At 34.0% G+C, this 13127-nt stretch overlaps 2 protein-coding genes across 4 annotated transcripts; one reads left to right on the forward strand and one right to left on the reverse strand.

Annotated features, from left to right (window-relative positions):
- The first annotated feature begins 2556 nt into the window (after positions 1-2556).
- Positions 2557-8304, forward strand: LOC136211045 (uncharacterized). 2 transcript variants are annotated; one of them, XM_066002566.1, is made up of 9 exons: positions 2557-2794; positions 3718-4828; positions 4914-4979; positions 5992-6136; positions 6229-6447; positions 6884-7067; positions 7171-7366; positions 7464-7602; positions 8019-8304. In XM_066002566.1, the coding sequence occupies exons 1-8, from the start codon at positions 2698-2700 to the stop codon at positions 7579-7581; spliced, it is 2136 nt and encodes a 711-aa protein (XP_065858638.1). In that variant the 5' UTR covers positions 2557-2697; the 3' UTR covers positions 7582-7602; positions 8019-8304. The 2 variants fall into 2 exon arrangements, with proteins under 2 accessions (XP_065858638.1, XP_065858637.1); XM_066002565.1 differs by lacking the exon at positions 8019-8304 and having other exon boundaries at positions 7464-7791.
- A 1310-nt stretch (positions 8305-9614) lies between these two features.
- Positions 9615-11291, reverse strand: LOC136211044 (uncharacterized). 2 transcript variants are annotated; one of them, XM_066002563.1, is made up of 3 exons: positions 11143-11291; positions 10548-11050; positions 9615-9973 (listed from the first exon to the last, which is right to left on the reverse strand). In XM_066002563.1, the coding sequence occupies exons 2-3, from the start codon at positions 11044-11046 to the stop codon at positions 9840-9842; spliced, it is 633 nt and encodes a 210-aa protein (XP_065858635.1). In that variant the 5' UTR covers positions 11047-11050; positions 11143-11291; the 3' UTR covers positions 9615-9839. The 2 variants fall into 2 exon arrangements, with proteins under 2 accessions (XP_065858635.1, XP_065858636.1); XM_066002564.1 differs by having other exon boundaries at positions 10548-11291.
- Between the last annotated feature and the right edge of the window lie 1836 nt (positions 11292-13127).

Raw genomic sequence — 13127 nt, forward strand, 5'->3', positions numbered from 1 at the left:
AATCCTTAATATATGCTTTCAAGTCTCTCTGGAAGTTCTTAAAATCTATCTTCGATGCACCAATATTTTCATATCCTCCATAAAGTTCCTTTGCTTGTCTATAAGTTTTGAGAGGTCCAACGTTCATCTGTTTAACCAAATCAGAATTTATTTATTTTAAGATGAAATGAGTAAAATTCTATAAATAAACAGAATACATTATTTATAATGCATAAGTATTATGAAGAAGATTTTTTACCTTTGCATTATTAACTACCATCTTTTTGTGTAGAAGGTTCATGTTCCTGCCCTCTTTTTGATATTGTACAGATCCTGGAGTGTATAGAAGATGATTATGTTCTTCTTTAAATTGTGTCACTTCATATTTTGCATTGTCGGAAAGTTTGATAATCATTTTAGCACTGCATCCTACGCGACTGAGTGTCATTTTTCTGGTTTTTATATCACTGGATGTTGCTTTTCTTTTGTGATATTTGTAACCTTCTTTATTGCATACAAAAAATTGTTCTTTTATAACACCTTGTTTCTTTCTTGAAGTTGATATCCTACTATTAAATCCACCAGCACATGCATATGATTTGTAGAATTCTTGTGCTTCATTATAATTCTCAAATATCATTCCAAGAGCAGGTTTTAACTCATTTGAACAATTAGGAATCCATATTTTTGTTCCATTAGGGCTGAGTCTTGTGATTACTTCTGGTGTGTAAGGTACAATTGCAGTAGAAGAGTAAGTAGGCGAAAGCAAATCTACAAAACAGGTAAGAGAGTTGAGATTAGGACAAATATGTACTTTGAACAAATGGTACATTAGTTCGGAACAATTAGCATATCTATTTTGAACAACTAATATATTATTATGGAACCAATAATATATTCACATGGAATAACAATTTCAATTTGTTAGAATTTACAGTACAGTTTTTGTTAATAATTAGTATAAGAAATCTATTATCAAGTCTGAGAATAAGTTTAGATCAATTATTATCAATAAATTATAAGGTACAATTGCAGTAGAAGAGTAAGTAGGCGAAAGCAAATCTACAAAACAGGTAAGAGAGTTGAGATTAGGACAAATATGTACTTTGAACAAATGGTACATTAGTTCGGAACAATTAGTATATCTATTTTGAACAACTAATATATTATTATGGAACCAATAATATATTTACATGGAATAACAATTACAATTTGTTAGAATTTACAGTACAGTTTTTGTTAATAATTAGTATAAGAAATATATTATCAATTTTGAGAATAAGTTTAGATCAATTATTATCAAGAAATCCATATATATCGTCTAAATTTAATATAAATCTATTATCAAAAAAAATGTAAAGTGTCAGATATTAGCAAAATACCTGGAGATGATGTTGTGTTGTCTTCCATATTGCACTGATTGTTGTCTTCAGATTCCATATTTTGGTGTTCGTATTCCATATTCAGATTGAATTATATGAATGCAGTTGAGAAATCGATCGATAATGTTGATGTGAAGAGAATCGATCAGTAATGTTCAGAGTGGAAAATCGAACGATAATTCATTGGAGAAGAAACTCAGAGTTTAATCTGAATATAGATTTGAAATCGATCGATGATTGTGAGAATAAAATCGCATTTTTTCTGTGAGGAACAGAGTAGAATTGAGATATTTGATTCGCGCGTTTTTCCTGTGAGGAACAGAGGCTAATTGACGCGTATTTTTTTTTTTTGAATTTTATTGCCAAAACGACGTAGTTTTGTTATGTCACACAATAAGCTCATTGTCACAACTTAAGACCTTGTCACGCTTGATCTCACCCCTATATATATATATATATATATATATATATATATATTAACAAAGCTAGGATTTAAACCTTGGACTCGTAGTCTTCAAACCCTAAACTCTAATGCTCAACACTAAATTACCATTTCACTTATGTTTATTATTAACCATTTAAGAATAAATAATAATGTTATGTTTCAAAAAAAAAATGTTATAAATTACATAATTAAAATATGATTTTGTATTATTTTTTTCTATTTAGATAAACATAATTAATTTTTTTTTATTTTCTTAATATTAATAAAGTTTAATTAGCATTTAAATATATACAAATAAATTTTAAAAATCTAATAAATTAGATTTAAGTTGAATTATAAAATGCATATCCTATTAACATATTTACATATTAGTTATTAATAAAAATAATCACTATTAATTTTAAAAATATATATTTTTTTCAATTTTTATATTTATTTATCAAATTAAATTTATTAATTTGATATCTTGACGCAACGATAAACGTTGTTGTCGTGTGATTGAGATGTCATAGGAGCGGCTTTTTACCACAAAAATTGGCAGGAAAACATTTTTGGATTTGTAACGTGACTATAGGAGAACTGTAAGGTAAAAAATATATTACTAATTTAGTTATGAAAGGTTTAAAAAAACTAAAAATAAATAATCAAGAACTCAATATATGCAAATAAAAAATTAAAAACTTAATAAATTAAAAAAATGAAAAATCAAAGGACCTAAGAACACTTTTTGCCTTCAAAAAATAAAAAGTTTTTGAAATCGTTTAGTGTTTCCCTCGGATTTCGTTTCCCGTAAATCCTCCAGAACCCTAGGGTAATTGAAATCGTTTCCTCTTTTCCTTTGAACAAGCCGCCCTCTGCTCCCAATCCCTAATTCTTCTGGCAGTCGTCCAAATGGATCATTCTTCTGGTCTCTCGTCGCCCTCTCAATCCCTAACGCACCTGCGCGAGCTGCCTTCAATCCCAAATTCACCCTCGTCTGAACATCGAGGTAGGGCTATGGTCTGCATTATCTCATCTCATCTCATCTCTCATATGTTTGGTTGTTCTGCACTGTCTTATATTTGCGGCTCTCATATATTTTTGGCTGTTCTGCAGTGTTTTTTTTCAATATGTAATTATCGATTTTTCATATGCGATATATTTCCGGTTGTAGCTAAAGTAGAAATTTTATATTCCCAATCTAACAAGCATATGATTAGTACAATATTTATGGTATATATATGTTAGCGATGTCCAGATATGAGTTGAGTTGAGATATAACTATCTGAGTTGAGTTGAGTCGAGTCGAGTCGAAAATTATCAGGCCTCCTCTGGCTGAGATAACTTCATTTTATATTTGGCTGTTCTGCGGTGTTTTTTTTTCAATATGTAATTATCGATTTTTCATATGCGATATATTTTCAGTTGTAGCTAAAGTAGAAATTTTATATTCCTAATCTAACAACCATATGATTAGTACAATTTTTATGGTATATGTATGTTAGCTTTGTCCAGATATGAGTTGAGTTGAGGGAGAACTATCTGAGTTAACTATCTGAGTTGAGTTGAGTATCAGGCCTCCTCTGGCTGAGATAACTTCATTTTAGATATTATTAATAGAAACCTTTGATCAGTTATGAATCTTGCTATTTCTTTTCACTTATACATCATGTCATCACTTATTGATAAAAAATAGAAAATATATGTGCACGTCCCATCATGCGCTTAAAGTTGCAATTGTGGCCAGGATTTTCCATACCAGTAAGAGATTTGCCCCAACAGAAACAGAGAATCTCATGAACGTGGGATGGGGAAATTAAATCCAATTTAAGTAATCCAATTTGTATATGATTTCTTAAGCATTTAAGTAATCCAATTTGTATATGATTTCTTAAGCATTTAAGTAATCCAATTTGTATATGTCTCCTGCAGATAATCACATGTTTAAGCTTCCTCGGCCGAGCCGTGTTAAGAACAAAGCAGCAGCTTCTGTTCAAATCACGGCGGAGCAGATTCTGCGCGAGTCACGGGAGAGGCACGAAGCTGAAATCCAGCCGCCGAATCAGAAAATCACAGATTCCAGTGAGCTCACTGAGTATCGCCTGCGCAAGAGGAAAGAATTCGAAGATCTGATTAGACGGGTTCGAGGGAATATGAGTGGGTGGATCAGGTATGCCCTATGGGAGGAATCGCAGAAGGATTTCGATCGAGCTCGGTCAGTTTGGGAACGGGCTCTCGAGGTCAACTACAAGAGCCATACTCTTTGGCTCAAGTATGCAGAGATGGAGATAAAAAATAAATTCATCAATCATGCGCGTAATGTTTGGGACCGTGCTGTAACTCTGTTGCCGCGGATGGATCAGTTGTGGTATAAGTACATCCACATGGAGGAGATGATTGGGAATGTAGCTGGTGCCAGGCAGCTTTTTGAAAGATGGATGGCCTGTATGCCTGACCAGAAAGGTTGGCTTTGCTATATAAAATTTGAAGTGAGATATCATGAGCTTGAACGTGCAAGAAGCATTTTCGAACGTTTTGTTGAGTGCCATCCCAAAGCTAGTGCTTGGATTCGTTTTGCCAAGTTTGAGATGAAGAATGGAGAAATTGCAAGGTGTAGGAATGTTTATGAAAGGGCGGTTGAGAAGTTGGCTGATGATGAGGAGGAGGCAGAGCAGTTGTTTGTGGCTTTTGCTGAGTTTGAGGAGCACTATAAGGAGACTGAGCGTGCCCGGTCTATTTATAGGTTTGCATTGGATCATATCCCCAAAGGGAGAGCGGATGAGTTGTACAGGAAATATGTGGATTTTGAGAACCAGTGTGGTGACAAGGAGGGAATTGAAGATGCAATAGTTGGGAAGAGGAGGTTTCAGTATGAGGATGAAGTTAGGAAGAACCCCTTCAATTATGATGGATGGTTTGATTATATTAGGTTGGAGGAAAGTGTTGGTAATAAGGAGAGAGTCAGGGAGGTTTATGAGCGTGCCATTGCGAATGTGCCTCTTGCCGAGGAGAAGAGATACTGGGAAAGATACATATACCTCTGGTGAGTTTTGAGTTGGATTTTGATTCTAAGATGTTCTTTATAGCTAGTGATATGCTAAATTTTTATGGTTTCTTTTGTGATCTAGGATCAATTATGCTTTATATGAAGAGCTTGATGCTGGAGACATGGAGAATGCACGTCATGTCTACAGGTATGCTTCTTGATTTGAATGTATTAGGTTTTCTTTTTCTGGTTCTATGGCTGCAGGATTGACATATTGCTTTAAATTCATTTTTTACAATCAGGATTATCATGTGTACAAAAGAATTGTGTCTGTTGTTATGTGACCTTCATTGAATTTATTAGTGTTAATTTAAGGGATTTGACAACCAGTGTTTTCCTTCTTTTTGAATTGGACAATTGCTTTAGTGTCCCAAGCAGAGCAATATTCAAACAATTTTTTCCTTCACATTTAGTGAATTGGAAATTTGGAATGTTCCATTAGTCACGGTGAATCTCGTTTACCTTTCTAGCAATCCATCATTCTCGCTGTGTTATAAATGCTGTGTGAAATCAACTATTTGCAATTTTGGGATTTAAGTGCAGAATTCCCAAACCTTCCACATCTCATGGTACAAGAGGCCTTATATGTCAGTTGCATTAACCTTTCAATTCATATTGCTGCTTCCCTAGCAAGTCTTGTTCTGTACCCAGGTTTCTTATTTGCCCAGGAGCTAATAGATTGCATGTCATATCATCATATCTTTGTTTAACAAATTTTCGTTCACATTTAGTGAATTAGAAATGTTCCACTAGTCACGGTGAATCTTGTTTACCTTTCTAGCAATCCATCATTCTCGCTGTGTTATAAATGCTGTGTGAAATCAACTATTTGCACCTGCTACCACCATTAATTGCTGTTACTCCAACTTTCCCTTTCATATATGAAAAATCAATAATTGTATGAATATTCTGAAATTCAATACTGCCATTTGTATGTATGAAATTTATTTTTGAATCCTTGTGGACGGTATGTTGTGGTTGCATTGAGGAATGGTAAGAGGAGGGCTTTTGTAGTAAGTTAGAGGATGCCCATATATAGTTCAGACGTAATGCTTTGACAGGTTTTTGGTACTGTTGATTTTAATTGAGTGGAGTAATACCAAATGTGATACACTTAGAGATGAGATATAATTTTTCTTATTTGAACTTGTTATTTTCAGGGAATGCTTGAAGCTGATTCCTCACAAGAGGTTTTCATTTGCAAAGATGTGGCTTCTAGCTGCACAATTTGAAATAAGGCAGTTGAACCTCCACGGTGCTAGGCAAATTTTAGGCAATGCCATCGGAAAATCCCCCAAAGATAAGGTAAAATCAAGCTGCTGCCACAATTTTGATGATTTATATAACATTAGATTATCTTCTAATCTCACTACTTTTTTTTTTTTGCCAACAAACAGATCTTCAAAAAATATGTTGAAATAGAGCTGCAGCTTGGTAACGTGGATCGCTGCAGAAAGCTTTACGAGAAGTATATAGAGTGGTCACCTCATAACTGTTATGCTTGGAGAAAATATGCAGAGCTAGAGAGATCCCTCTCAGAAACCGAGAGGGCACGATCCATTTTTGAGCTTGCAATAGCTCAAGCTGCCTTGGACACACCAGAGATGTTGTGGAAGGCAAGTCCTATCAAATCCTGCCTTCTATGAATTAAGTCAAGCATTTTATGTTTTTGACTAATATAATATCCCTAGGTTGGCTGGTGTTAATTAGTCTTCTTAAGTGCATTATAGGTTTACCTTGAGAATGTTAGCTTTGAGGTGCTTTTATGGTTTATGCATTTTTGTGTACACTAGAGTTCTTCTTTAGGAAGATCATTTTGTCGGGTGGGTGCATACTTTGGAATGAAGGTCATTTTGTTCTTGAATGCATATATATATATATATATATATATATATATTATGTAGTACAACTTTGTCCTTCATTCCAATGCAAGAAACCGTTAGCATGAAAAGCTGCAAATTTCTGGGGTCAAAAGTATCATGTTCATATGCTGTGTAGTAGAACAATTTGTCAACTCTACAAATGTGACATTTCTTTTTGGTTTAACTGCAGGCGTTTATAGATTTTGAAATCTCAGAAGGAGAATATGATAGAACACGGCAACTTTATGAGAGGCTGTTGGACAGAACAAAGCATTTAAAGGTTTGGATAAGTTATGCTAGATTTGAAGCAGCATCTGCCCTGAGTGTGGATTCTCTGGAAGATCATAAACAGATATGCATTCAGAAGGCGCGAAGTATGTATCCTAATCTTTTTTTTTTTTGGTTTCAAGTATTTGTTAGTATTACACATAATATATACTCCGGCCGGTTACTGAAACGTTTCCCTCCTGGTCGTAGGGGTGTTAGAAAAAGGCATCAAATACTTGACTACATCGGCGCCTGAATTAAAGGAGGAACATGCTATGTTACTTGAAGAATGGTTGAAGATGGAGGGCAGTTGGGGCGAATTAGGGGATGTTGGTTTAGTCGAAGCTAAGCTGCCGAAGAAACTGAAAAAGAGGAGGTCCATTTCTTCAGAAGATGGTTCGATTGGGTAAGTTATTTTTCTCCTTGATTGTTAGATTTCATTTTGGAAGATTATCCAACGATAGATAGATAGATCTGACTAACTGAAGAGTTGGGTATTGCAGGTTGGAGGAGGAGTACGTTGATTACATATTCCCAGAAGAAGAAACTCATGCTCCAAACCTAAAGATATTAGAAGCTGCATACAAGTGGAAGAAGCAAAAGATTTCAATCGACAAGTAACAATTATTTGAGCCCAAGGAAGTACATTACTCAGAAATTTTGGGATGACTTTTCAATTTCTTTCCCACATGATGTGTATATACATTACTCAGAAATTTTGGGATGACTTTTCACTTTCTTTTCCCACTTGATGTGTATATATATATATATATATCTTTGTATAAATGAGTATTGTTTTAATTTTGAATGCATATATTCATTTCTATGGTTCGTTCACTTGTTTATTTTTAGGGTAACTTTACTGGTTATATATACTATAATTATAGAGTTTCACATCAACTATTATTTACTGGTTAGGTGCAGGCTATCCTTACTTTGTTATTAAACAAAGTAAATTCAAGTTGTGTTCTGAACTGTTTGATCTAAAACTCACGAGAAACTTAATTTGACGGGCTACTTGTTATGCCTATGTTTCTCTTTCTCCCCTATTCCAGGAGGAGACTGTAGCTGTGCACAGGATCCCTTGTTATAGTCGAAGGGCGAAGAGACAACTAAATCGAGAAGGGTTTTTGCTGTCATCTTCAATATAGGTGGTGTCCTAACTAGCGGGAGGAGAGTGATCTTGAAGATAGCCTAACCACGAGCTTTTTGCCTCTTTGTTGAATTGATACAAGCGCTCAAAGCTACAGTATAATAGTCGCAAGATCATGCGGAGAAAGTCGAAAAGTGGATGCGAAGCTTTCACCTCTTATTCAGGTTTGAACATATTTGCCATTGAGTGAAAATTGAAATTTTAATATCTATGTTATTTATTTGCTTTAGTGTTTTATCTATGTAAGTTTCTTGTCGATGAATTTAAATGTGATGTGAAGCTTATTATATGCAAGTTACATTGATTTCATGAAAAGAAAATGAGTTAAACATGGTTCACACACCTGGACACGCTGATTTTGGCGGTAAGATATGCTCTCCCCTGTGTTCTTTTAGAATATTGATGAGCTAATTAAAGATCCCAATTATAAATCTTCAAAGTTTAAATAGAGATACGAGAGATTGTTACAGCTTGTATGAACTTTTAGGAATTGAAACATGTTGGTTAATTTTATCCCTTTTTTGGCGGGTGATTTGGGGTTACCCTTTATTACCTTTCTCTGATTTGGGGATAGAAATTTTTGACACAATGACGTGATTTACATAAATAACCCGATATGTTGGGCATGATTATCATTTTTATCCGTTGGACATGGTTATCATTTTTATCGCATGGAATATATTGATAACATAACACGATTATGACACGGCAAACCAAATTGCCACCCCTAAGATTACCCGGCAAAGCCATTCTCTTTTGATTGATCAGCTACATCTTCATATAGCTTATAAAGCCTTGTAATTGTTTAGGGTGCTTGGCATGTTCTTTTTGTCATGTTAAGATCTTATCCTGTTGATGTTGAGGCATGCCATTAGTTATATGAAGTCATAATTTTCTTAATGATTTTCCCACTTTTTAACATCCATCCTTTTGGCTTTGGCTTTCAGTTATTTGCTTTTCTGTTAGTGTTGGAGGAAGTTGTGGATCTAGCTAAATTAGTAGGTTAGTAACTTTTATGGAAACAAAGTTTGATGCTACTAAAAGATAATGCTTTGATACTTGTTATGGTCTTTCCTTTTACACTTATTAATATTATTAGCCACTGTTTCTTAAACGTTTTTGTCTTTACTGATTTTTTTAAACATAAACGGTGATTCCCCGCAGAGAATGGGAAATGAGGAATGCAGATAATGTTTTTGGAACATCTATAAACGGGGTCCCTATGGGGACGGGGTGGGGATAAGTTTGTCTCCGTTTAGCTTGCAGGGACGGGGATGGGAAATGCATTCCCCGCCCCATCCCGTTTACATCCCTAACCTTATCCCAAAAATGCATTTTTCGTGATTGAGTTTCATGTGGTATTGACATTAAGTGGTTCTCGGCGCATGTGCTCATTACTACCATGTCATCGACGTACACCTGCATTTTCTTGCGTATATACTCTCTAAACATCTTATTGACTAGTTGTGAATATGCTGCCCCAGCATTTTTTCTAAACATATATATAAACAAATCAAATATAAAATTAACAAACCAAACCAAATAAATTAACAGACCATATATACATTTAACAAACCTAACCAAAGTTCAAAAACTTTAAATTTCAAATAAACATAATATATACTCACCACAATTACGGACTCCGGTAGAGGGTACTAGAGGGGCTTTTATATAGGATTCAGGAAGTACTAAATACCAGTGAAATCCGTACTCATTATTACCATCTCTACTCCTTGATTGCGTGAGAGGAACTCGAACTGTCATCATCGACAGGAGAAGGCTTGTGCTCTTCAATTTTTACTCGCTTACCGTTCCCAGCAGAAGAAATTAATTCATCACTCTCATCATGGCTATCCATGTCTTTTGATAAATGCAAAAGAATCAAACGTGAGCAAACTTAAATTTCAGTAGAATAATGTTTATAAACAAAACAAACAAGTTATGAAAAGAAGCAGAGAAACTTAAATAGAAATGATTGCAATAGCGGTAAATCTTAACAAACAGTATGTATGAAATTAAATAAAGCGCGTATTTGACATCATTAAAGTCCAAATAAAAACAATCTACTTAAAAGATTAATGGAATGATGAGTTGGACAAGTCTGATTACATTCATAGTTGTTCAAGGCGCAACGCGCACTAAGGCGCTAAGAGGTCCCGGAGTCTAGGCTCAAGGCGCAACGCAAGTTGCGGGCTTGAGGAACACAAGCGCAGAAAATTAAAAAATATATATATATACTCTTTTACTAGTTAAAGCATAAACCAAAAAAACACACTTACTTCTGACCACACAAAAACAAAATCATATAAAAACATCATACTAAATCATAAATGTCAAAAACACCCATTTCTTTTCTCTGTAATCAATCAAGCAAGCTTACAGATTAAAGATATACAAATAAAATGCAAGATCAGATTCAAGCATTGTGTAATACCTGCACTTCTTTCAACTTCCATATCAACTGCTCCAGGTTTCTTCCCTGTAAGCAATACTTCCAATTCCTGCTCCAGACACACTTCCCTCACCTTTAACACCCTGATTCTCCATTCGTAGATATCCTCCGCAGTCTTACTTCTCAACTTCTCACATTCTAGCTCACAAATTTCCTTTCTAAGATCAATAAACTGTTCTAGGCTCATCTCCAATACGCCACACAGGTCATCTCGCTGTGTTCTTAAGAGAGGAACCAATTTCTCTACCATCTCACACTCCTTCCGTGCCACTATTTTCTCTAGCCCTGCAACCTGTAACATTCTTTGCAAACTTTCATTGTCTTCCTCCATAGCCTCAATTTCCCTCTTCAATTTGTCTTCTCTAGATACTAAAGCCTCTTCTGCATTTTGAACAGCTGATTTCGAAGAAATTACCAACTCCGGCTCCGGTAAGCCCTCGACATCCTCTTCAACCGCTCCAATTTGAGATCGTCCAGCCATTTTTCTACAAAATAAGAAAAAGATGAATGACCTAAAATTTTCGGAAAGAAAACATACACACTCTCTGAAATTTCTCACTTAACATCAAAACACAACCTAATAATCCTAATCGGTTCCTTCTGCGCCGGTAGCAAACTGAAACTTCCACTCGGCGACGGAAAAAGTTACTCCGATCCTGCTCTATTATGCCGCGCCGGAGGTGAAAAAGCAAGAACTGGGCGTGGTACTTCCGTCGATCAGAACAACTTTATTGGGTTTAATATATCTGTTGTCCCGCTACTTTACCAAAAACTCCAACTCGCTCCTTAAACTTTCATATATTACAAATAACTCCTATTTTTGTCTAATTGATTCAACGATCCTTTAATCTTATCTCGTTGTAGTCAATAACCCCTTATTTTTATCTAATTTTATTCAATAACCCTCATTTTTCTCCAATTATATTCAATAACCGGAGAATTTCAACTCTCCGTGAATTTTCAAAAGTTTCTAATTATTTTATTTTAGTAAAAAGCATTATTAGACCCCTAATCTTTTATTTTTTTGTTTCATTAAGCATTTGATCTTTTATTTGGATACATTAAGCCTCTGATCATTTATTTTTTGTCTTATTAAGCCCATTGATAACCAAAAAAAGCAATTTTGAACATAAAATGCGGTTAACAGACTGTTATTCATTGTACATGCATTCGGTATTTGTATTTTTTAACTGTTTGAAAGCAATTTTGAATGTGTAATGTGTCTATAAGAAAACTGTACAAACCTTAATTCAAACTGTTAAAAATATATTTTTTTAATAATTTCAAATACAGATAAAGTTAATAACGTATTTTTAACAGAGTTAGATGTTCCTACCAAAAAAAAAAAAACAGAGTTAGATGTTCACAACTTACTAATTTGGTCATCAATGGCTTAATGAGACCAAAAATAAATAATCATGAATTTAATGTATCCAAATAAAAGATCAATGGCTTAATGAACTAAAAAATAAAAGATCAGAGGGGCTAATGATGCTTTTTGCCTTTTATTTTTAGTACGTGCAGAACTTTGACATGTGGTCGAGCTTGACTTTTATTTTCTTCATCCAAAGAATTCTATTTAAAATAGGGATAAGGTGTAAAAATACCTCTAACGTTTACATCAATGAGCAATTTTACCCTAACGTCTAAAATGATGCAATTTTACCTCTAATGTTGCAACAAAGAGAAATTTTACCCCTGATGTTGACAAGTTTGGTCAATTTGAGAAATAATTCATCAAACTGTCATCTCGGTCATGAATCTTGTCATCTACACTTCACATATGCGTCATTTGATCAGTCGTTAGAAAAACAAAACACAAACATATAATTAGACGTGAAAAACATAAACAAAATAATATTGTCTTTTGTACGAGTTTGATAAAAAAAAATTAAATATTTTATCGAATTTATAAATATTAATCTCTTATTCTGTTATTAAATCATAAAAAAATATGAAATATTTTTTTTTCCAGAACCAACTGATATGCAATTGGTACAGAATAAAGAACAAAAAAATCGGTGTTTTATAATATAAAGTCTGAAATTGACTTAACTTTTCAATGTTATGGGTAAACATTTTTTTGACTATCTATGTTAGGAGTACAATTACTCTTGACTGCCTGTATTAGGGTAAAATTGCTTCTAACTGTAAAAATTAGACTTATTTTTATACCTTAACTCGTTAAAATAAAAGTTATTAAATATAATCGGACAAAAATAATGAATAATTTGAAACTTTTCAAAGTGGGGCAGTTAAAGTTTTGAGTAAATATTTCAACACTGCCAGATTTTATTTAGATCAATTCTACTGTTCAGAGACGTTGTCGTTTCATTGGCTCTATAGTATCCAAATTAGAAGTGGTTAAATACACACGACCTGATTATATGACACGTAATTTTAGTTTTGAGTTTCACTTAGTAGGTAATGTGTCATTTTTGGGTTCGCATAAAACTGACACGTAAATTTTTAGGTTGGGTTAAAGTGATATGCTAACTCGAAAATTACATGAATATTTAAAATTATTATTATATTCTATCGTGTACGTCACTTTATTAATAA

This window comes from Euphorbia lathyris, chromosome 1 (genome assembly GCF_963576675.1).
Source record: "Euphorbia lathyris chromosome 1, ddEupLath1.1, whole genome shotgun sequence".
In the NCBI taxonomy this organism is placed as follows: Eukaryota; Viridiplantae; Streptophyta; class Magnoliopsida; order Malpighiales; family Euphorbiaceae; genus Euphorbia; species Euphorbia lathyris.

Bases quoted from the DNA above. Each gene is read 5' to 3' on its own strand.
- LOC136211044 (XM_066002563.1), bottom strand. From the start codon at position 11,046: ATGGCTGGACGATCTCAAATTGGAGCGGTTGAAGAGGATGTCGAGGGC. The intron at 9,974-10,547 runs GTATTACACAAT...ATTTATCAAAAG, and splicing joins GGAAGTTGAAAGAAGTGCAG to ACATGGATAGCCATGATGAG.
- LOC136211045 (XM_066002566.1), top strand. From the start codon at position 2,698: ATGGATCATTCTTCTGGTCTCTCGTCGCCCTCTCAATCCCTAACGCAC. The intron at 4,829-4,913 runs GTGAGTTTTGAG...TTTGTGATCTAG, and splicing joins GAAAGATACATATACCTCTG to GATCAATTATGCTTTATATG. The intron at 6,448-6,883 runs GCAAGTCCTATC...GTTTAACTGCAG, and splicing joins CACCAGAGATGTTGTGGAAG to GCGTTTATAGATTTTGAAAT.